Source organism: Chelonoidis abingdonii, chromosome 13, assembly GCF_003597395.2.
Source record: "Chelonoidis abingdonii isolate Lonesome George chromosome 13, CheloAbing_2.0, whole genome shotgun sequence".
Classification (NCBI taxonomy): Eukaryota; Metazoa; Chordata; order Testudines; family Testudinidae; genus Chelonoidis; species Chelonoidis abingdonii.
In genome coordinates, this window is record NC_133781.1 from 32,911,494 (window position 1) to 32,936,065 (window position 24,572).

General features: G+C 44.3%; 1 protein-coding gene across 1 annotated transcript in view; it reads right to left on the reverse strand.

Annotated features, from left to right (window-relative positions):
• FASN (fatty acid synthase) overlaps positions 1-24,572 on the reverse strand; it is a 79,445-nt gene that overhangs the window by 14,849 nt on the left and 40,024 nt on the right. The window contains exons 22-36 of the mRNA XM_032764509.2: positions 23,317-23,627; positions 22,785-23,171; positions 20,244-20,408; positions 19,904-20,022; positions 19,626-19,780; positions 18,978-19,181; positions 16,908-17,058; positions 15,972-16,150; positions 15,269-15,388; positions 14,996-15,118; positions 12,714-12,937; positions 12,197-12,398; positions 8,270-8,421; positions 7,317-7,408; positions 7,010-7,161 (exon numbers count right to left, since the gene is read on the reverse strand). Of these exons, the coding sequence (XP_032620400.1) occupies positions 7,010-7,161; positions 7,317-7,408; positions 8,270-8,421; positions 12,197-12,398; positions 12,714-12,937; positions 14,996-15,118; positions 15,269-15,388; positions 15,972-16,150; positions 16,908-17,058; positions 18,978-19,181; positions 19,626-19,780; positions 19,904-20,022; positions 20,244-20,408; positions 22,785-23,171; positions 23,317-23,627 (2,736 nt within the window). The remainder of the gene's footprint in view (positions 1-7,009; positions 7,162-7,316; positions 7,409-8,269; positions 8,422-12,196; positions 12,399-12,713; positions 12,938-14,995; positions 15,119-15,268; positions 15,389-15,971; positions 16,151-16,907; positions 17,059-18,977; positions 19,182-19,625; positions 19,781-19,903; positions 20,023-20,243; positions 20,409-22,784; positions 23,172-23,316; positions 23,628-24,572) is intronic.

Below are 24,572 nucleotides of genomic sequence, written 5' to 3' on the forward strand. Positions count from 1 at the left end.
GGGGGGGGGGGGGAGGAAAAGTTGTTCCCTTGTATATCAAAGATAGATAAACTTGCACGAAGGTTGAAATAGAAGTGGGAGGTAGACCTGTTGAAAGCCTCTGGGTAAGGATAAAAGGGGTAAAAAAGCACGGATGATGTCATGATAGGGATCTATCATAGAATGTCTAACCAGGAAGAAGAGGTGGATAAGGCTTTTTTTAAAAAAACAACAACTAAGAAATCATCCAAAGCACAGGACTTGGTGGTGGTGGGGACTTCAACTACCCAGATATCCGCGGGGAAAATAATACAGAAAGGCATATATTGTCCAACAAGCTATTGGAATTCACTGGAGACAACTTTTTTGTTGCAGAGGGTGGAGAAAGCAATTGGGGGAAAAAAGGCTGTTCTAGATTTGATTCTGACAAATAGGGAGGAACTGATTTAGAATCTGAAGGTGAAAGGCAGCTTGGGTGAAAGTAATCATGAAATAAGAGCTCATGATTTTAAGGAATGGTAGAAGGGGAAAAAAAAAAAAAGCAAAAAAGACAGACAGACAGTGGACTTCAAGAACTCAAAGAATTAGTAGGTAAGGTCCCATGGGAAGCAAGTCAGGGGGAAGCGGGGGGAAAAACATTCAGGAGAGTTGGCAGTTTTCAAAGAGACATTATTGAGGGCACAAGAGCAAACTATTCCAATGCACAGGAAAGAGGAAGTATGGTAAGAGACAACCCTGGCTTAAACTGGAGATCTTCAACATCCTAAAACTCATAAGTCATACAAGAAGTGGAAGCTAAGTCAAATTACAAAGGACGAATATTAAAAAAAACCAACAACAACAACAAAAAAAAAACCCACACAACCATGAAGAGAGAATTAGAAAGGCCAGGGCACAAAATGAGAAACTACATAAAGCATAACAAAGAAATATTTTACAAAATACATTAGAAGCAAGAGGGCAATGAGGACAAGGTAGGTCCATTGAGGAAGGAAAAACAATGACAGAAAATGTAGCAATGTCTGAAATAATAAATGTCTTTTTTGTTTCAGTTTTCATCAAAAAAGGTTAGCAGTGATCGAACGACTAACATAGTGAACATCAGGGTAAATGGGATAGGATCTGAGACTAAAAGAGGGAAAGAAGAAGTTAAGAATTACTTATACAAGTTAGACATCATCAAGTCAGCAGGGCCAGATGAGCTCCTTAAGTATTCTACGATGTAACTGTCTGAAGAGAACTCTGAGCCATTAGCAATTATCTTTTGGAAGTCACGGAGAATGAGAGAGATCCCAGAGGGCTAGAAAATGGCAAATATAGTGCTGACCTATAAAGGAGTAATATCGACAACCCAGAGAATTATAGACCAATCAGCTGAACTTGGACACCAGGAAAGATAATGGAGCAAAACAACAAAACAAAAAAATCAATTTGTAAGTACCTAGAAGTTAAGGTGAAAAGTAACAGTCAACATGGATTTGTCATCAACAAATCACGTCAGATCAACCTAATATCCTTCTTTGACAACCCTTGTGCATAAGAGGACATCAGTAGATGTGGTATATCTTGACTTTAGTAAGGCTTTTGGTATGGTCTTACATGATCTTCTCATAAACAAACTTGGGAAAGATCGCCTAGATGAACCTGCTTTAAGGTCCAGCATAGTTATAAATGGTTCACAGTCCAACAGTAGGGGCATATGGAGTGTGTCCCAAAAGTATCTGTCCTGCATCTGGTTCTATTCAATATCTTCATCAGCGATTTAGATAATGTCATAGAGAGTATGTTTATAAACGCTGTGGATGATACCAAGAAGGGAGTAGTTGCAAGCGCTTTGGCGGACAGGATTAAAATTCAAAATGTTCGTGAAAAACTGGGAAAATGGCCTGAAAGAAATAGGATGAAATTCAATAAGCAATGTAGTACACTTAGGAAAGAATAATCAATTGCACAGAACACAAATGGAAAATGCCTGAGGCCTGGTCTACACTATGCGTTTAAACAGAATTTAACAGCGTTAAACCCATTTAACCCTGCACCCGTCCACACAATGAGGCCCTTTATGTCGATATAAAGGGCTCTTTAAACAGGTTTCTGTACTCCTCCCCGACGAGAGGAGTAGCGCTGAAATCGGTATTGCCATGTCGGATGAGGGTTAGCTGTGCCTGCAAATTGACGGTAATTAGGCTTTCCGGAGGCGTATCCCACAGCTGCACTCATTTACCTGCTGTGGGCCCCCTGACTCTGAAAGCCACGATCAGATGCACTGGAATAGTAACCAGAAACCAACTTTTAATTATTGCTGTTGGCCAGCACCGGCGCTACCAAGCAAGGACCCCGCCGATCATCAGCAGCAGGTAACAATGGGTCTCCCTGAAATTGAAAAAGAGCTCCAGCATGGATCCGCACGTTGAGAGTATGTGGCTCTGATCGTATATGAGGGGAGAGATTTTCTGTGCAAAAACGAACTCCCGTTCAAAAGATACATGAAAAACAATTTGAAAAAATTTCCAATGCCCATGATGCAGAGAGGCCACCAGGGACTCAGTAACAGTGCGTTGTGAAAGTTTAAAGGCGAACCAAGCCTACCAGAAAACCAAAGCAGCAAATGACAGGTCTGGGGCAGGCTGAAAACTAGCCGCTTCTACGCTGAGTTGCAATGCAATCCTAGGGGGGGTCCGCCACCAGTTCCCCACCCCTGTCCGTGGATTCCAAGGTGGGGTCGAACTCAGCCATGCCTGAAGATTGCGGAACGGGGAAGATGAGGAGGAAGACGGGGACGAGCTTGTCAGAGCACAAAGCATTCTGTTTCTCCCCAAGAGCCAGGAGCTTTTTTCCTCACCCAGATGGAAATGAACCTCTCCAGTCCTCCCAAGCCACTACCAGACAACTGAAGCCATCAGACGACCTCTGGTGAGTGTACTTTGTAAAATTAAAATATGGTTAAAAGCAAGCGTTTTTTAATGATTATTTGGTAAGAACTTTGGATGCATTCGCGGCCAGTACAGTTATTGGAAAAGTCTGTTAACATGTCTGGGGATGGAGCGGAAATCCTCCAGGGACTCCATGAAGCCTCCTGGAGGTACTCCAAAAGCCTTTGCAGAAGTGTTCTGGGCAGGGCAGCCTTATTCCGCCTCCATGGTGACACTTGACCCGCCATATCATGTACAGTAATTGCGTATCATTTGCATGACAAGCCTTAGCTGGGTATGGTCCCGGTGATTGCTTGCATTCAAGCAACATCGCTTACTCTCGCCGTGGTTATCCTCAGGGAGAGTTATCGTTCACGTAACCTAGTTGAAATTCAGAATTTAATTAAGGGACAGACAGGCCATTCCTACTGGCGTTTGCCTGTTGCTTAAAAGAAATCCTTCCTTGCAGGTAGCCAGCTGGGGGGGGGGAAAGGAAACAGCGCTGAGCTTTTTTGCGTTGGCTAGCAGTGATCTTCCATACCAGCCACATGGTGGGGACGGGTAAAGCGATCATCCCAGAGAATTGGATGAGGGTGGTGGTTTCTGCGTGCTGCTTAACAGAGAGAAGCAGCACTGAATGGTTTGCTTGGTATTGGGAAAGGAGGGCACTGTGTATATGAAGGCTACAGAGACGAAAGACATGGCTTACCATGGACGCATGCAAGATGAATCTGCTGGCCGGACCTGTGTCTGCGAGATCTCTAACACAGAACGCAGGCACTCAATATTAAGATGCAATATGTGACTTGTAGTGAAATCACACGTCTATTAAGGTGAATGTGGTTACTAGATTGTCCGGTGAAAGAGTATAAGCATGTGTTCTTAAATTATCTTTAAATACTTCTCCCTTTTTTCCTCCCGCCATGCAGCTGCAAATTTTCAAACTCCCTACTCTCTCAGTAGGCTCTCTCAGATAAGATGGCAGAAAAAAAAAAAAAAAGACGCAAGACGAAATGTTCTCTGGAGATTCGTGGAAGTGACCTGCAATGAAAGAGCTCATCTGAATGAGTGGAAGGACGTGGTATCAAATTACAGGAAAGATGCCAGTGAATTGAGGGAGAGGAGGGACCAACGTGAGTACAGGAGGGACGCTTCAGATGAGACGTGGCGGCAGGAAGATCAGAGGTGTAGGCAGGAAGATCGTGGTGGTGGGATGAATGCTGGGGCTGCTGCGTGATCAAACTGACATCCTCGGATGTCTGGTGGACCTTCAGAACAGCAGAGCAATAACACAAGTGCACACTGCAGCCCCTGTGTAACCTCCCTGACCATGTTCCATATCCCCTCACCCAGAATGTGTAAGAACGCATGGGGGAAGGCTTCGTTCACCGCCCTATTCCACCCCATGGACAGCCCACCAAAAGGCTGTCATTACTTTGAAATTTTTTAGTGGCCTTTTCCTTCCATATCCCTCCCTCCCAAACCACACTCAGGCTACCTTGTCAGTCTCTCTCCCTCTTTTATAATGAATTAATAAATAATACATGATTTTTAAACGATAGTGACTATTTCCTTGAAAGCTAGCTGTAATCGAAGCGGAAGGTGTGTTGCTTACAGGGAAATGAGTCAATCAAGGGGGACGTTCATCAAAGGGAAAACACAGCAATCAGACTGTACCCTGGCCCCTTGATAGAAACTCAATTTTCAAAGCTTCTCTGATGCGCACTGCTTCAGGTGCCGCTCTTCTAATCGCCCTTGTGTCTGGCTGTGCCATAATCAGCAGCCAAGTGATTTTGCCTCAGCTCCCACCCCAACGCCAGAAAAGGTCTCCCCTTACTCTCACAAGAGATTGTGGAGCACACAGCAAGCAGCAATAACAAGTGGGACATTGATGTTTGGCTGAGGCAAGAGCGAGTCAGTAATGTGCGCCAGCGTGCCTTTAAACGGCCAAATGCACATTCTACCACCATTCGCACTTGCTCAGCCTGTAGCTGGTTGAACAACTCCTGACTACTGTCCTGGCTGCCTGTATATGGCTTCAATAAGCCATGGCATCAAGGGGTAGGCTGGGTCCCCCAGGATAACACACAGGCATTTCAAACATCCCCAACTGTTATTTCTGGTCTGGGAAGTTTTTCCTTGCTGGAGCCGTTAAACAGAGTAGTTTCCTGAAGACCAAAGCGTCAGAATCTTTCCTGGCCATCCCACTTGGAATGTTGGTGAAATGTCCCTTGTGATCCACCAAGTGTTTTCAGCACCATTGAAAAGTACCCTTTTGTGTTACGTACTGGTGCCCTGGTGCTCCATGCCAAGATAGGGATATGGTTTCCATCTATCGCCCCACCACAGTTAGCGGATGGCTTTGCTGCAATGGATTCCCTATGACCTGCACATTTCCCAGAATCACTACCTTTCGTAGCAGCAGCTTAATGATTGCTTTGGGCTACTTGCATCAACCGCAGCCCCCACAGTAGATTTTCCCACCCAAATTGAATTCCCACTGACCGGTAGCTGTCTGGCGTTGCAAAGCTTTCCAGAGGGCTATTGCCACTCACTTCTCAGCTGTGAGGGCTGCTCTCATCTTGGTACTCTGGCGTTTCAGGCAGGGGAAAGCAAGTCACAAAGTTCCATAAGGTGCCCTTATGCATGCGAAAGTTTCGCAGCCACTGGGAATTGTCCAAACCTGCAAAACTATGCAGTCCCCACTAGTCTGTTGCTTGTTTCCCAGGCCCAAAATCGGCATTCAATGCTAGAACCTGCCCCATCACCATCAGGTCTCCAAAGCGCAGGGGCCCGTGGTTTGAGAGAATTTCTGTGTCCATGTCTCATCACTCTGTTGCCACGCTGCCGTAGCCGCTTCCTCCTCACCTGGTTTGCAGGTCCTGTTCAGCATAGACGCACGAGAATGCGTGAGGTGTTACAATGTCCGTGATTGCAGTCTTGAGCTGAGCAGGGTCCATGCTTGCTGTGCTATGGCGTTTGCACAGGTTCACCCAGGAAAAAAAGGGCGAATATTTGTCCTGCTGCTTTCACAAAAGGGAGGGCTGAGGCTATACCCAGAACCACCAGCAACAATGTTTTTTGCCCCATCAGGCACTGGGATCTCAACCCAGAATTCCAAGGGGCGGGGGAGACTGCAGGAACTATGGGATAGCTACCCACAGTGCAACGCTCCGGAAAAAATCGACACTACCATCGGTACATGGACGCACACTGCCGAATTAATGTGCTTACTGTGGCCGGGTGCACTTGACTTTATACAATCTGTTTTAAAAAAACAGTTTCTGTAAAATTGGAATAATCCCATATTGTGTAGACGTACCCTAAGAAAGAGTACTGTTAAAAGGGATTGGGGAGTTATTGTGGTTAACAAACTAAATCTGAGTCAACAATGTAATACTGTAGGAAAAAAGCGAACATCATTCTGGGATGTATTAGCAGGTGTAAGCCAAACACAAGTAGTAATTCTTCCACTCTACTCTGCACTCATTAGGCCCCAGATGGAGTACTGTGTCCAGTTCTGGGTACCAGACTTTGGGAAATATGTGGACAAATTGGAGAAAGTCCAGAGGAGAGTAACAAAACTAATTAAAAAAGTCTAAAATACATGATCTACAAGAAAGAAAAGAAAAGAAAAAGGATTCCAAAATTTGGGTTGGTTTAGTCTGGAGAAGAAAAGACCGAAGAGGGACATAACAGTCCCTGGGGTTCAATTGGAGCAAGGGAGATTTAACTGTAACAGCAGTTAAGCACTGGAATAAGTTACGTAGCGAGGTTATGGAATCCCCATCATTGGAGGTTTTTAAGAACAGCTTAGACAAACACCTGTCAGGAATGGTCCAGATAATATTTAATCCTGTCTCAGTGCAGGGGATAGGTCTAGATGACCCATCAAGGACCCTTCCAGTCCTACATTTCTATGATTCTATGCTGATTGACAATCCACAAAGTACAAAGGGAGTGTGTGCGCGTGTGCATGAGCCAGAGAACACGGTGGGAGGAGAGAGCTCTGAGCATTCACGCTTCTCCAGAGAAGTGTATGAGCTATCTTGGTATTAATTTTCTTCTGGTTGTTGATGGAGTGGGCATTATCTGTAGAAGAGGCCCTGCATTGTTACCTGGGATCCCATCATGCTGTCGCTGCTCACAGATGCGCTCCATGGTAGAGTTGGCAAAACCATAGTTACTCTGCCCAACATTTCCTCTTCCACAGCTTATAGAGGAGAAAGCAACAAAATAATCCAGGTCTGGACACTTTTCACGACTCACCCTAGGAACAGAATAGAAGAAAATGATACTAATTAACAACTTGTTTTAAAAGGATCCCTCCTCTCTCATGACAGTAACAAGTTGAGACTTTTCTGAATGTTATGGGCCTCCAGCCCCATTTAAACACTCCACGTTTATCCCTCCTATGACACCTACCAGTCTAGATGAAGGGTGCCTGCATACTTGGGTTTGCAGACATCATGGAAGAATTCTGGAGACTGATTTTCTAGCATAGCATCTTTAAGGACCTGCAGGAGATAGAAGCAGCAATGTCAACATCTCTCCAGTCTCTGCTCAGGGAGAGTCTAACCATGTTGCAATTTCACCCTCAAAAATATGCACAAACAGATTCTCCATTAAGTTCTGGAACAAGAGACCCAGCCAAGAGCTCCCAGAAACATGTGTTCCGAATATTCCTCTGTACAGAAGAGGGCCTCATCTTCCCTGATTGAACTAACCTCATTATCTCTAGACTGATTCTTGTCTGCATATTTATACCTGCCTCTGGAAATTTCCATTACATGTGTCTGACGAAGTGGGTATTCGCCCACGAAAGTTTATGCTCCAATACATCTGTTCGTCTATAAGGTGTCATAGGACTCTACTGCTTTTTACAGATCCAGACTAACATAGCTACCCCTCTGATGCTCTGTACAGAGATGCTGGAGAAGCACAGAAAGGGAATACCATGTACTTTTTACATGTTTAAGCTGAAATATTAAGAACAAGAGAATCTCTCAGCTGAAGATGGTAAGGCCCGACCAGCCTCAACAAGAAGTCTTCATTTTGTCCTGGTCTCTCCAGGACTCCTACTGTGATGGTCTTCCTTAACTAGAAAGTGCAGGATAGGCCTTTTTTGGGCCCCAAGGGTCACTAGAAGCTGAACATACTGTCTCTGTAGTGCTACTAGCCTGGGGAACAAGAGATCAGACTGAGGAAGTGAAAGGACAAGAAATTCATGTTACCAAGCCTATCCAGGCCAACTGCACTTTGAAAGACAAAAAGGTTGCCTGAGCTGTCCCCCTGGTGACTTGGCCCCATATGATCAATGCAGAAAGCACTTTTGCAGGTGCTCTGTCCTTTGAGTCCCAAGCATTTTTGTCACTCACCATTGCCAAGTTGAAGATGCCCCCAACTGGTCCAAGCAGTGAAGCTTCTTCTATCAAGTGCTGTGTTCCTTCTAAAGTGCCAACATCACTAGTGGACACCAGGACCTGGACTCCCATCTCCTTCCATCCTCTGACTCGTTTAGCTTGGTAACCTGCAAAAAAAGAGTCTAGTTTGAGATTCATTATTCCAGACACCCTATGCCCTGGTGAAGCTCCGCTTCCTGCACTTCTCAGTTATGTACTCAGTTCATACTTGCCCTAAGACAAACAGCAACATTTAAACTAAAGCATTAGAACTTTGTCTTGTGGTTGCAGACTGATTCAATGTTCACTAATGGTTAGACAGACGACAGACTCATAGTTCTTTTCCCCAACTGCCATCAGTTCACAATGTGACCCAAGACACATAACTTGGTGCTCCTGTATCCCTATCTTTAAGATGAAGACAATACTCCCTCTTTTAAATGCTGAGTATGTTGGATGGAGATGGTATTTAAAATGTGTGATGTTTTTCTTGTGGTATAGTGTAGCCATAGCTCACATGAAATAAGCTCCCTAAAAAAGGAAGAATCTAGTGACTTTTACTGTGGTCTTAGCATGAAAATTCTTCCATGTTTCAGGTCTGGACCTACTGGTAACAGTGTGTGCTCTTTCTTTAGCCAAGACTGTAGATTTGACTGTATATAGAGCTAAAAACATGTCTGGTGCTTTGCAGACATAAGATGATAAGGTCCCATAAAGGCGAGGCTTTGAAAAGGAGAGAATGAAGGCCAGGGGTAGAGAGTTCTACTGGATAGGCAGAGGGAGCCATATGAAAGATGACATGGAGAGGACAGTGAGAGAAGGAAATGAAGGAGGAGTCGTGAACAAAGGATGAGAAGAGAGGTAGGCAGGAACAGAATTATATATGATCTCGAAAGCAGGGACAAAGTTTGCTGCAGCAAGTGAAGGGATTTGAAGAGGGGATGAACATGATCAGATCAGCAGGCACGGTGGATTATTTTCATAGAAGCACTTTGGACAGATCAGGAAAAAGAAGGCAAGAGTGAAGGAGGTGGAAGAAAGAAAAAGGGTGCAGTAACTAAGGCGAGAGATGAAAAGCTGGACAAGATTTAAGGCAGTGGAATAAAAAGGAATAGATAAGATTTTGGGATGCAGAAGTTGGCAGCAGCTAGCAACATCAAAGTTGGAGGACTGAGGCAGGGAGTCAAATGCCACCAAGCTTTGCATGCCAGCAGAACATGCATGATAGCGGATTTGCCAATGGAAATAGAAAAAGTAGTAGTTTTTCCCATGTTGAGCCTGAGTTGGTGTCCGGACAGACAAACATAGGTCAAAGATAATTGTGGATGAGGCAGTGAGGCAGATCTGAGTCATTTAATTAATAGGTAATGTCACACAGGGCTATGAGCTAGAGGGGAAAAAAAGACCAATGACAGATCTCTGGGGAGAGGACAAGACAAAGAGCTTGAGGGTCACTATCCCTGAATAATGGTTGGAGAGGGAAGATGCAGAGTCTTTGAAACTAAGAGGATGAGAATCTCTAGGAGGAGGACAGGGAGACTTTGTAAAGGAAAAAGAGTAATTGGGGACTTGAGTAAGGACAGTTTCAGTAGAGTGGAAAGGTAGAAGCCAGATTGTACAGGGCACCCTTTTTAAGTAGATCAGAAGCAGGCTTCCTGCTAAACAACCAATGGGCCACAGGACAAATCAAGCTGCTAAAGGAGCACTCTAGGACGATAAGGCCATTGTGGAAGCTAAATTAATTCTTTGCATCGGTCTTCATGGCTGAGGATGAGAGAGAGATTCCAAAACCTGAGATTCTTTTTAGGTGACAAATCTGAGGAACTGTCCAAGATTGAGAGGTCATTAGAAGAAGTTTTAGAACAAACTGATAAACTGAATAGTAATAAGTCACCAGGACCAAACAGTATTCATCCAAGAGTTCTGAAGGAACTCAAATGTGAAATTGCAGAACTACTAACTGTAGTCTGTAACCTATCATTTAAATCAGCTTCTGTTCCAAATGACTGGAGGCTAGCTAATGTGATGCCATTTTTTAAAAAGGGCTCCAGAGGTGATCCTGGCAACTACAGGCCAGTAAGTGTGACTTCAGTACCAGACAAACTGGTTGAAACTATAGTCAAGAACAAAATTGTCAGACGCCTAGATGAACATAACTTTTTGGGAAAGAGTCCACATGGTTTTTGTAAAGGGAAATCATGCCTCACCAATGGCTAGAATTTTTTGAGGGGGTCAACAAGCATCTGGACAAGGTGATCCAGTGGATATAGTGTACTTAGATTTTCAGAAAGCCTTTGACAAGGTTCCTCACCAAAGGCTCTTAAGCAAAGTAAGCTGTCATGGGATAAGAGGGAAGGTCCTCTCACGGATTGGTAACTGGTTAAAATACAGGAAACAAAGGGTAGGAATAAATGGTCCTTTTCAGAACGGAGAGAGGTAAATAGTGGGTGTCCCTCAGGGGTCCGTACTGGGACCAGTCCTATTCATCATATTCATAAATGATCTGGAAAAAAGGGGTAAACAGTGAGGTGGCAACATTTGCAGATGATACAAAATTACTAAAGATAGTTAAGACCCAGGCAGACTGGAAAAAACTATAAAAGGATCTCACAAAACTGGATGACTGAGCAACAAATGGCAGATGAAATTTAATGCTGATAAATGCAAAGTAATGCACATTGGAAAACATAATCCCAACTGTACATATAAAACGATGAGGTCTAAATTAGCTGTTTCCACTCAGGAAAGAGATGTTGGTGTCATTGTGGATAGTTCTCTGGAAACAAAACTCAATGGAAAAGTGGCAGTCAAAAAAGTGAACAGAATGTTGGGAATCATTAAGAAAGGGCTAGATAATAAGACAGAAAATATCATGTTGCCTCTATATAAATCCATGGTATACTCACATCTTGAATACTGCATGCAGATGTGGTCGTCCCATCTCAAAAAAAGATATATTGGAATTGGAAAAGGTTCGGAAAAGGGCAACAAAAATGATTAGGGGTATGGAACAGCTTCCGTATTAGAAGAGATTAATAGGACTGAGACTTTTCAGCTTGGAAAAAAGAGACGACTAATCGGGGATATGATTGAGATCTATAAAATCATGACTGGTGTGGAGAAAGTAAATAAGGAAGTGTTATTTACTCCTTTTCATAATACAAGAACTAGGGGTCACCAAATGAAAGTAATAGGCAGCAGGTTTAAAACAAATAAAAGGAAGTATTTCTTCACACAATGCACAGTCCATCTGTGTAACTTTTTGCCATAGGCTGTTGTGATGTCCAAGACTACAAAAGGGTTCAAAAAAGAACTAGATAAATTCAGTAGCTATTAGCCAAGATGGGCAGGGATGGTGTCCCTAGCCTCTGTTTGCCAGAAGTTGGGAATGGGCGACAGGGAATGGATCACTTGTTGATTACCTGTTCATTCCCTCTGGGGCACCTGGTATTGGCTACTGTTGGAAGACAGGATACTGGGCTAGATGGACTTTTGGTCTGATCCAGTATGTCTGTTTTTATGTTCTATGTAATATGCGAGAGGATGAGTGCATGTATTAACAAAGGCAGCACAGGCAGCAAAAGGAGAAAGTTCACTGAAGAAATTCAAAGGCAAAGGAAAGGCAAGAGATGATGTAGTAGATGGAAAAGGAGGTTAGGTGAAGAGATTTCTCTTGGACTACTGGAGACTCTACCACGTTTAAAGGGAGAGGGAAAAACCAGATGGGACAGTGTGGTGTTCCAGGAAACTGGATGATCAGAGGGACATGGGAACTGAGCTCTACTTTGTGCCTCAATTTTCATTTGTGGACTACAATCTGAAACATCAACCAAGGGCAAAATCATGAGACCACAACTCCTGGTCTCCATTCTCCCCACTCCTTATTTTAGGTTATCCACTTACCAGATCGTATGCCAGAACGAGAGGTCAGTACAAGCTTCTGAGCGCCTCTCTCAACCAGCCACTGAGCCAATTCCAGCCCAAAGCCGCCTAGTCCGCCTGTGATGATGTAGGACTTTGTAGGTGGGCAGGAAGTTCGTGAGATGGCAGAGAGTCTGACAGCCTCAGTCTCCCTCGCAGGAAATTCCTTCTCTTCCTCATGGACCTTCCAACAGTCAGACAACAACAACAATTAAGTAAGAGAGGAAATATGTCATAGCTCTTTGGATCCAGAACCAAGGGCTCTAGAGTATTAGATCCATCAACTGGCTGAGTTGGCAATATTGTGAGCGAAGGGGTTATTTTCCCTCACTAAATGGACAGATCCCTTCTTTCTCTCCTTCCCAGCTATGCTGCTCTAGTTAGGGAATTTCAACCTCACTACACATGGCCCGTTTTTTTGTATGCAGTTCATACTCACAGGATTCCTGGGTCAGGATGACAGATGTAAAGAAGCCATGACCTACAGGTGTGTCATTACCTTGATCATAACTTTGCCAATGTGTTTTCCTTGTGCCATGAACCTGAAGGCAGCTTCTACCTCCTCTCTGTTGAAGATCGTAGTTCTCAGGGGTTTTACCACACCATCTCTTATACCCATTTTCAGCAGGTCTGACACTTCCTCCCACTCCTGGTTTCCCTCTTCAAATATGGCATCTAGCAGTATTCCATGAAATGCTACATTCTTCAGGAAAAGCGCCATTCCTAGAGGAAGCAGCAGCGTTAGCACACCATACTGCCTCAGTTTCTTGTCAAATTAAATTTCTTAGCTTCCAAAACCATTTGTTTGTCTCCATGCTAATAAGGGATATATGAGTAAAGGGCGTAACAGTTACAAGGCAAGAGGGAAAAAGTTCATAAACTAGTTATTTTGCTAAGGGCTTGTTTTCACTACCAAGGTAAGCTGACCTAAGTTACGCTATTCCAGCTACATAAATAATGTAGCTGGAGGGGTAGATATAGCTTAGGTCAACTTACTCTGGGGTGTCTTGACTGCACTGCGTTGATGGGAGATGCTCTCCGGTCGAGACTTCTCTTACTCTCAGAGAGGTAGAGTACCAAGGTCAACCAGAGAGCACTCTGCCATAGATTTAGCGGGTCTTCACTAAACCCGCTAAATCGACCCTTGCTGCATCAATTGCATCAGCGTTGATCTCCCTGTAGTGAAGCCAAGCCCTAAGAGCTAAAATCTACTCAATTAACACTACATGAGCAAAGGTGCTCTGCAAAGAAGAGAGACTAGTTCAACAGAGACTCCACATGCTTGTAACTAATATCCTTGCCAGCGACTATACCATTTCATCAGGACAAACTATAAATGGCTGATCAGTTATCTTGAGAATAGAAGCAACTGATGAGAGCTGAACCATAGAATGTACAGAAGTAAAAGCACTATTAATCTTCCTGTCCAGCTCTACAGTGGATTCTTCCCTGTTGGACATTTTCTAGTTCTTTGTCTTGACAAGTTTTAAAAGACCCAAGCAATGGGGCTGCCACCACTTCCTGAAAGCAACTATACCACAGCCTGATATAACCCATCACCAGGAAGTTTTTCTGAACTGTTAGTCTAGGTTTCCCTTTTCCTAGTGGGTATACTCTATGCTACAGCCTTAAGTAACTCCTCTCCGTCCTCAGTTCCATCCTTGACACACACTGACACTGAACCATTTAACCAAGCTAAACAGACCATTTTTCCCCTCACATCAGTTCCTACAGCCCCATGACCACTTCAGTTGCTGTTTTTGGAGATCCAGTCAATTTGGCTTTATCTTTGTAGCAATGAGATGCCCAGAACTGAATGGAATATTCCAGGTGTAATCAACACAACAGCTCCATCACCTCCTTGCTCTGTGATGTCTTTGCGATGCAGCCCAAAATTTCATCATCTTTTTGTTGCCTTATCATATTACTAACCTATGTCAAGGCTCTTTTTGCATTACAGCTTCCCTCCCACTGGAGTAGCAGCATTTGATTCCCACTCACCCCAGACGTATTAGCTTCATTTTTCCAAGCTGAATCACATTGTTATTTTCTGCCATGTTTCTAATGTCTCTAGGTCCCTTTGGATAATTTTCCTGTCCTTACTTGTGTTTGCAGTGCCTCCTAATTTAACATCGGTAAGTTTCATTAACACGTTACTTACAGTTTATAATGATCTTCAAGATAATTAAGGATGATGTTAAGACTTGACCTAACACATATACACCAACTCTGTCCTAGTTATAAACCTGTTTTTCATTGTTAGTATTGCAGTAATGCCTAGAGGGCCCTGATTGGGGCTCATTGTGGTAGGCCCTGTACAAATATGTGGTGAATAAAAAGGTCCCTGCCCTAAAGAGCTTACAATCCAAATAGAATGATGAGAGGTAAATGGATACAAACATACAGGGGAGGCACACTGTACAGAGATAATTAGGACTGTGTAATAAGCAGTGGTCATATCACACTAGCGGCCTAACCACTGTCAAGTGTTTTGTAGGCATTATGGCATAGGTTTGTTTTAAAAAGAGGATAACTTTGTGGCTTTACACATATTTATGATGAGCTTCTCCCATGCAAGGATCACAGCACAGGAGTTTTCATGAAGGTACTTGTTGGAAAAAATAGATAAATGATCAGTGATGAATGTATCATTGCAAAGTTCATGGTTTTGCTTGCCACACACACACACCCCCCTTTTAAAGCTCTGACAATGTTCATATTGTGAGATATGGATATAGTCTAGCTAAGACTAGATGTTTCCTGATGCCATATATATCTTACCAAGTGGGCTGTTGTTAGACAGATCATATTTGCCTATTTCCAAGAAGCGTCCATGTCTAGCAAGGCAACGGAGACTGGCCTGGAGCTTTTCTTCTGCCAGGGAGTTTAATACCAGGTTGACCCCTACAAGAAAGCAGTAACAGTATTTAGCATAATCTTTCCTGGCAGAGAATCGGACTCTCTCAGTGACTTTTCCTTATCTATACAACCAGTTCTAGCCATGATCTTTCTAACTCTGCAACCCTTCTGGCATCCACTATTCCTTTCACTCACCTTTTCCATTGGTGACCCGCAGTACATGTTGCTCAAAGGAGGTATTTCTGGAGCTGGCAAAGCTGTTAGCATCCAGCTGAGGGAATCTTGTTTGGAGATACTCGCGTTTCTCAACAGAACCTGACAACAGAGGAGCATTTTATTTTCCTGAGACACCAGCACTACTTGGCTTATACATCATACATTACACTGCCTTCTGCTGAAACCTCTGCTAACAGGACAGGGCTAGGATGCAACTCCAAGGAGCTCTAAGTCACCTGTAACAGAGCTCTGGGACTTTACACCTGGAGATCCTCTGGACAAAGGTAGGTTTGTAGCTACTGCCTTGTTCCTGTTAGCAAGTTAATGTTGGCTTTATTAAAGTGAGGGAAAAACCAAGTCATACACTTTCTTTGGTCACATCTCAGAGAAGCTACTGTATCTAAAGATACAGGGCCTTATTTTCTTCTCATACCCTTGTAACTGTGACTCCAATGAAGTCACTCTCAATTTACACTAGTTAAATGAAGATAGTGATGCTCCATGCAGAGGTAAGGGTAAGGGTAAGGGTGTTTGTGCATGTGTATGCATTTGTTTGTGGCAGGGAGAAAGGGGCAGATTGTGTCATATGGCCAGCAGCTGAGAAACCTGGGGTCAAGATTAATATAAACTGGTAGGAAACTGTGCAGAAGGCGAGTCACAGAAACAGGACTTCATTACTCACCTACAGTAGCAAAGACACGGCAGCCCATGCTCAGCGCAATAGCAATGGCTGCCTGGCCCACACCCCCTGAGCCTGAATGAATGAGTACACTCTCTCCCTTCTTCACACCACCTCGAACAACCAAAGCGTAATAAGCAGTGGCATAGACCACAGGCACTGAGGCTGCCTCCTCCAGAGTCCTAAAGAGAGGAAAATAAAGAATTTTCAGTACTGGAAGAAGCAACTCCCTGAATCTGGAATGGAGGGTGGAGACCACACTGACTCTCCAATTTGTACAAAAATGCAGAACTGTGCCTCTTTAATGGGAATACATGCATAAGTCTGCATTGACTCCCAGTTAACCTTCACTGCCAATTGAAGGCCCCACTCTTGTTCCTTGAAAAGGTCCTTAGTAATTTAGGGCCTGACTACCTCTCTCTATTCACACTCACTGATACAGCTAGACTCTTCTGGCACAATGCAGCTAGCAGTGCCCAGGGTGAAGCCATAACAACAAAGACAAAATATTCTTGGTGGAGGGCCTTCAACTGTAAGCCAGCCTACCAGAGCAGGTAAAACGGAGCCCCGCTTACATAACTGTTTTAAGAGCATACTGCAATTCTCACCTTTTTGGCCAAAGCTTTCAATAACAGATAGTCAAAACTAAACCTTCCCCTCAGTGTAGATACACCCAAGCTACTGAAGCAGAGAGAGGCAAAGAGAGAAATCTGCTATAGCTCAATAATGGTGCTTAGCTACCGCAGTGACAGATACCAAGGTACATGACACCAGTGTCCGTGGGAAAACTGATGTATAGAATGCAAACAGCACAGGCCAGTCAAGAAAGTCGATACAAGACACTCTGTAATCATCCCCAAATGAGACTTCAGTTTCATTCAGGCAACTGCATGGTATAATCTTATCAAGATGTGGGAAAAACAGAACAAAGAGACCTACCAGTTCTCTGGCACCTCCCACAAAAACCTCTTGTCAGAGTCCACCACTGTAGCCAGCCCTTTTGCTGGGAGCAATCCCATCACCCTTTTTCCAGTGGGGTCCCGTCCTGAGAATTCCATTCCCAGCATGCACTGCTGCAGAGTCCAGTTACCTGAGAAAGGGATAGAATTATTGCAGTGAAATTGCTCCTGTAAAATTCTCTGGGTAAAATATTCACCAACAAGAACCATCTCTCTGAAGTTGTGATTGGAGTTTCCCCTCTTCTTCCTCTCTCCCCAGTTCCAGGGAAAACATCTCCAAATCCTGAAATTAGCTTCCTGCTGCATACCTCATTAAGCATAGTTGCTTATTTTCTCTTCCTACAAAACTCCCCAGAAAGCCGAGAAACACTGGCAGTCACAGCTCTAGGATTAGCTGAACACAACAAATCTCAATTTCTATTCTCAATGCTATCGTTTTAGCTTCTAGTTTTCTTTTAGGAAACTGTACTGAAATCTCATCTTGTTTGCAGGATCTTTTCCCTCATCTCTGGAAAAAAAACATCACACATTAGGTCCTTTGGGGATGCTGGAATTCAGTCACTTGATCTATAGACAAGAAGGATTCACACTAAGAGACTCTGATTTAGTCAAACAGCAGACACATTTAGGGTGGCTAGACTAGGTTGGGGGCACTCTCCAGTTAAGTCAGCTAACAACCAAACGTCACCAACGCTACTTTAGTTCTTCACAGCTTCAAAACTGCTTTACAGACAAAATATTAATTCTCATAACTCCCTGTGAGGTAAGAACATATTAGCTCCATTTTACAGGTGGAGAAACCAAGGCACAGAGCACTGAAGTGATTTGCCCAAGGCCAAAGAGGCAGTCTGTCTATAGCATGAGTGGAGGACTGTTAGCTAGGAACTCCCAGATTCTAATCTTAGTCCTTAAACCAGGGATGGGCAAACTTTGTGGGTCGAGAGCCACATCTGGGTGAGGAAGTTGTATGCAGGGTGGGGGTAGGCGGTTAGGGTGCGGGAGGGAGTGCAGGGTGTGTGTGGGGATGTGGTGTGCAGGAAGGGGCTCAGGGCAAGGGACTGGGAAAGAGGAGAGGTGCAGGGTGTATGAAGGGGCTCAGGGCAGGTGTTTGGGGTGCACAGGAGGTGCAGGGTGCAGCAGGGAGCTCAGGGCAGGGGGTTGGGATGCAGGAGGAGGAGTGTGGGGTGTACCAGGGGGCTCAGGGCAGCGAGATGGGGGGGTGGAATGCTGGCAGGGTTCAGGCTCCGGCCTGGCACTGCTTACCTAAAGCAGCTCCGGGGTGGCAGCGGCACTCACTGGGGCCAGGGCAGGCTCCCTGCACGCCTGCCCTGTTCCCGGCCCCGAGTCACTCCAGGAAGCGCTGCAGCCCCTGAGGGGGAGCGGGGGCAAAAAAACAACAGGTGGGCAGCGGAGGGCTCTGCGTGCGCTGCCATTGCCGTGCCTCCAGGTACCTCCCCCGAAGCCCCCACTGGCCGCTCTTTCCTGTTCCCAGCCAATGGGAGCTGCTGGGGGTGGTGCCTGGAGGCAAGGGCAATGCACAGAACCGTCTGCCCTCCTGCCTGGGGGCCCCAGGGAAGTGGTGCTAGCTGCTTCTGAAACTGGTGGGGGGCCTGTGGCGCCACAGGAAGCAATACCACGGGCTGGATCCAAAGTCCTCAGGGGCCGGGGCCAGTCTGCAGGCTGTAGTTTGCCCACTCATGTCTTAAACTGACACCTTTTGGGGCCTTGGCCAAGTCATTTCACCTCCAACTCAGTTCTCCTTTTCAGAAAAGGAGTAATACTCACCTCATACGTGAGCTGTGGGGTGCACTAAATTAAATACTATATAAATGCCAAATGGTATTGGCACTGCAGTAGCACTCAGGAGTTCCTGGGACTCATTTCTATGTTTAGACAATATCTCTTATTTTCAAATACCAACCTTGCATAAGCAAAGAAAAAAAGGCTGATTTACATCTAGTGTGCTGGTAAAACTTGAATGTTCTCGTCACACTTGGAAACTTATTTACGTAATTTTAGTTGTGAAAACTGCCCAATTTCCCCAATTCACCTGGGATAGCATCTGGAGAGAGCTTCCCTGTAGCCAGCATAATATCACGGAAATTAAGAGATGCGTAATAGACCCTGCAGAGTTGAATGTTAGGATTGGTCGTGTGGAAATGGCGAAGCGGAGAGGCAATCCAGCGAAGGGATGAGAGGTCCCCACGGGTCAGCACATTCACATAAGCATAGTCTGTCAACTCCTGAGGCTGAGCTGCAGGAGAACAAGGAAAAGCCAGTGACTTCTTTGAGGGGAGAGATCTTTACACAGCATAGACATTTCATTTGATGGAAGAGGTTCCTTGTACAGCAAGGATAGCATGCATACTATGGGACAGACAAGGCATGGGAGCCACACATGGGTGAGGGGAAATTTTCCATTTATAGCTAGCCAGTTCCTCCCATTCACCCAGCCCAAGACCCTCCTTCCCCTGTAATCTCACCTGAACACTACAAAATAGCTCATTCTACCTGGTGACATTGGCACATGGCACTGTCCTGTCATGGAATTGGGACAGTAATTGCCCAAAGGTACCAGTACATCAGAGGAGTAATTCCTTGGGCCAATAAAAGAAAAAGTACCTCCTCAAATCTCACTCTAAGACCTGTGGGGGGAAATGCTGCCAAATGACCATCAGGCCCTGATCGTAAAAGTCACCTTGCTGCAACAGAAAGTGTCTGAAGGAGCCCCACTTTCCATCACGATACACATTCATCACTAGGTCTCCCTGTAGGATTTTCTGCATCTCCCTGGCAGAAGGGTTTGTGGGAGGGATGGCCAAGGAGGAATTCAGGTTGGAAACAAACAGGCATCTAGAGAGAAAAACAAATATTCAATCCACATTTGTCATTTTACTTGCTTCCCTGTCATGTGTTGAAGAAACTGATGCAAGATCATCTCCTCTCCAATTGTGACTAAACATAGCTTTTTTGTACCTGATCCTGTGACCCCCTGGTTCCTGGCGAAGACAGTTCACCATTCCCACAATTCCTGAATTCCCACAGCTGGTAGCAGTCAGCCACACAGGCTGCTCAGATGGATCAGCTAAGATCACCTACAAGAGAAATCCCAGCCAGGTTGATTAGGCTTCACAGAAAAGGAAAGGGTTTTTATTTCCATAAGAGATGGTTTGAAATAAACTCTCTCGTTTCCCTATACACAGGGAAAGAGCTCTGTGAAGCTTAGACACCCTGTTTTCAAGGCTTCTTGTCTACTGTATGAAAGGCCTGGAAATAGGAGAGACATGTAGCCAACTCCATACACAGGAATTCTCACCTTTAAAGATTCCACCCACTTGTAATGGGTCTCCTCTACAGGCAGGAAAATTGGGATCTTGGCAGAAGCCTGCCGGCGGCACAGGAAGATGGCTGAACCAAAAAATGATTTCTTCACAGCAACCAAATTCAACAAGGTCTTCCTAAATAAATCCTCCCATTCTGCCTGCCAAAGCAAGAAAGATTAAAATTATTGGCAAAGAGTCAGGAAAGATTAGAATTGCAAACTAGACTTCTACTGTGTGCAACATGTCCTCAGTGGAAATCATCAGCTGGTCCTATCCTCCTATTTCTATACACGGGGTAAGCTTTTGCCAGAGATCCTATGCATCAACCTGGTTATTTCCTCACCAGGTCAGTCTGATAAATACTAACTATGGTAAGACTACTGCTGAGTTTTACACAGGACTTCTAATAGTCACAACAAGTCACTACTTCCACCTCAGCAGCTCTCCAAATTGTCAAAAGATATTCATTTTTGTTTGTATTACCATCGTGCCAAAGAACCCTAATCATGGACTAGTACCTCGTTGTGCTAGGTGCTGTGAAACACAGAACATAAAGATGATATTGCAACTGTCTTAGACCTGCTACACATACTTTGGGCACGCCCAACTTAGCAAACTAATAGAATTAAATGTTAGGTCACATCTCAGACTATAAAATCAAGAGGTCCTTATACGTTCCAAAATACTTAAGTTGTAGAGGTTAGAGATCCCTCCTTGAGAATAATGAGGACAGTGGTGGCTCTCTTCCTAGCAAGAGTAATGCTGCTTATAAACAATGACGACTGGATTTAGGGGTTACTGACCTAGGTCAGGGGACTGGGACCAAGAAATACAGAGTTCTCTTTTCAGCACTTCTGGTTGTCATAAGTAAGTTAACAACAGCAACAACAAAAGTAGAGCGGACACAGCAACCTGAATCCCTCTATCTGGAAGGGCAGCTGGCAAAGAACAGGAGGAAGTGGCTGCAACATTTTCTAGAAGCAAGTGACACTGCACCAAAAGAGGAGGAAAATTAAATGCTCTTCAGCTGTATACCTGACAGGTCCAGAGGCACATATAGTTCTACAGTACAGTCTAATGCGAGCATGAAAGGGACTGGAAACAGAAAAAATTCAAAAAGTTTCAAGAATACTTTAATTCATGCAAGAGAGTGTCACTTGGGAAAGCCACATTTTCTTTCAAAGGTATCAGGTGCCAGATGTCACTCAGCTATGGCACTTCACTTTTGCCACCCTAGGATTCTGACAGGATAAAAAAGACCTAAAGGAAGGTTATAAATCAATGGGAAAAAAAGTGACTAATAAAGGCACAAGGACAATTGAGTAACTTTGATTCATAAATACCTCCCTTTTATTACATGTTTAGAAAAAAATTACTGAACTCTAGTGATCACAACAGGTCAAATTCTCCATGCACTTTACATCCAATGGTGCACTGTTAATTTCAGTAGGATTGACGGTATACATGAGGGAAGGATCTTACTCAGTGAATTTGTTACTATCAAGACAGACCTCCAGTAATTGTAGGAGAATTGGGTTATAAACTCAGATTCACATTTTATATTGCTGGTTGACAAAAACATTGCTGTGCAAAAAAAAAAAAAAGTCTGATCTTTCAGTAAAGAAGGTTCTGAGCTTGCACCATTCCCTCACCCGTGGGTAAAATGCAAAATGAAAGCTCATGCTCATTAATCATCTCAGAGGACTTTTTGCAAGAGAGTTGGGCTGTTAAGAATCAGTGTCTCAGCTACATTTCAACTCCAGGGATTATATTTAACTCCCTTATTTCCATTTGTTGTTTCAATGGGTTATAGTATTCTTTTTCATTTCCTGTCCTAAAAAGAAGTTTTGTGTAGCACTACTGAGTAGCTGTTATGTTCCATTTAAGCATCTGGACTGGATAACGGATCTTCCTGTATTTATGAAGCATTTTGGAACCTCACAGGGAGAGAGAGACACACACACACAGACACCCCATGTAAACAGCTACTGTAATTCATTAAGGCCTGGCTGTGCTACAAGGATACTGTTCTTGTCCATGGCTCTTTCTGGAACCCATCAGACACATCCTGAGGTTAGACAGTGGAGTCTGCAAAGCATTGAGACACATTCTCATATTCCCAGATGCAGAACGCATTGCCTTCAGCATTCCAGAGCAGGAAGAAAATAGAACAAAATGTACCTTTAACTCAGAGCCCCCATGATAATACAGCAAACAGACTAGAGCAACTAATTTGCAGATTATGTTTTTATATGGAGATCCATATGAACTAAAATGGGTCACTTGAAATACATTATGAAAGGAATTTTGACCTAAACTCACCTGAATTGACATCTCTACTTTTGCAACACAGATGGATTCAGAACTAGTCTCTATGACTAGGAATATTTCTATACATTTGTGAGAAGGGACAAGATAGGATAGAGCAGCGATTCAATGAAATGAACTGCCTGAGATTCTGTGTCCAAGCAAGTGGAATCTAGGGCTAACTGTAGAGCAAACATCAAAAGGAGTCTGGAAAGCCAATTGCTTACCTGAGCCAAGAGGCCTCTCTGCTGAAGATCTGGAGTTGTAAGGAAACTGATGATTTCTCCAAGAGTTTCTCCTTTGAGAAGGGTGTGCAGTAAAATAAACCCTCCTTCTTTCACTGTGGCTGCCAAGTTGGAGAGAATCTCTGCTGTGTTCCCAAAAATGCTCACTGAGCAGTTGCACACCAGCAAGTCAGCACTGGTCAGGTGTCCAGGAGGAGGGCTGATAGGATCCCACTGGGCAATGGAAACACCAGTTTCCTGCAGCTGGCTTTCATTAACTGAAAGGATCTCTGGGGCTTGGTCAGTGGCAGTGTAGTCCAGTTGTAGCATGGGCTGAGTATTTAGGAGACCAGTAACACGAGAGAACAGACGTCCATCTCCTGCCAGAGCCTGCAAGGAAAGAAAGAAACAGAGGGAATAAGATGAAAATCCTGGACATCGTTAGCACATTATGACAAGAGAAGAAAAACTGTTGAGATTTCAAAGCCTCTTAGAGATTCAGCCTATAGTTTCTCATCCTGGGGTCTCAACTAACCTCCACTATCTTCATCCTGTGACTAGTAATGTTCTCCAGTGCTATATCCACACAAGCCTTCAGCTCAGGAGAATCTAGCAAGGCATTGAGTAGGGGATCATCCTGGAGATGCATCTTCTCTCGAGTAACAATCTGTTCTAGCTCTGAATACAGGTTTCCATTCAGTTCCAGGTGGCAGATTTCAGCAAGGATGTGGAGGAGGCCCTTCTGCATGGACACAGTCTCTCCAAAGGCCCCCACTGTCTCTAGCCCTGGGATGGCCAGTTTGACTCCATGGAATGCTACTTTCTCCTGTAATTTGCAAATCAGACCTAGAGCAGGGGAGGAGGAGAAAAATCAGTTTCTTACACAGCTCTTCCTCTTCTTCCAATCCTGCAGAGGATTCCTTCTCCAAATAAGCAACAGCAAGCAGAACTGCTGGAGAACAGCATCACTCATGGCTTCCCACAAATGTTAGCCATGGTTTTGGTTACTGTGTAGCCCAAGTATGTAATCCATACAACCCAGTTACAGAAACTATTTCCAAATAGGAGCTCATTATCATCGCTGATTTGTATTGTGATAGCAGCCAATCAGGATAGAGCTCATTGGGGTAGGCTCCATACAGAAACATAGTAAGACAGTCCAAGAGACCAAAAAACAAACAGATGTGACCCCTTAGTGACTGGGGTTAAGACAGAGGGGTAGAGCTCATGACAGATATGTGGCATGTTTGTGCCACATGTTTGTTTATTTTATATATGATTTGTTTGATTTACTTAAATTCCTTTGTTTTGGGAGATTCTTTTGGGGGGGGGGGCACTCAAGGTTACAGAGAGAGAGCCTAAGTTAGAGTAAGAGGAAGGGGGGGGAAAAAAAGGGAGAGATGAGAAGGATCCAAATCAGGGAAGTCCTGGCAAGAACTTCTAGGAACTCCCAGATACTCTTGTTAAAAATTCCACCAACGAATTTAATATCAGATCAGTTTTCTTGCCCGGAAGATAAAAGATCAGTCTCTGGATGCTGCTAGATCATCTGTGCCAGGAACACCTTCCCTGGGGCTCAGAAATATTCCTGAAGAACAAGGTTTTTGCCTGTTGTAGAAATATTCCAGAAGAATAGGTGGGATTGTCCTCTCTGGGTCTCCATCCCACCCCTTAATAGTCTACTATGCTATGAGTATCCTCAATAGATTTCTCCAGGAACAAAAAGGTAGAAACAGTTCCAACACGTGCTCAATACCTCCTGGAGCTCTACCCTCCTTGGTTATGCTCAGA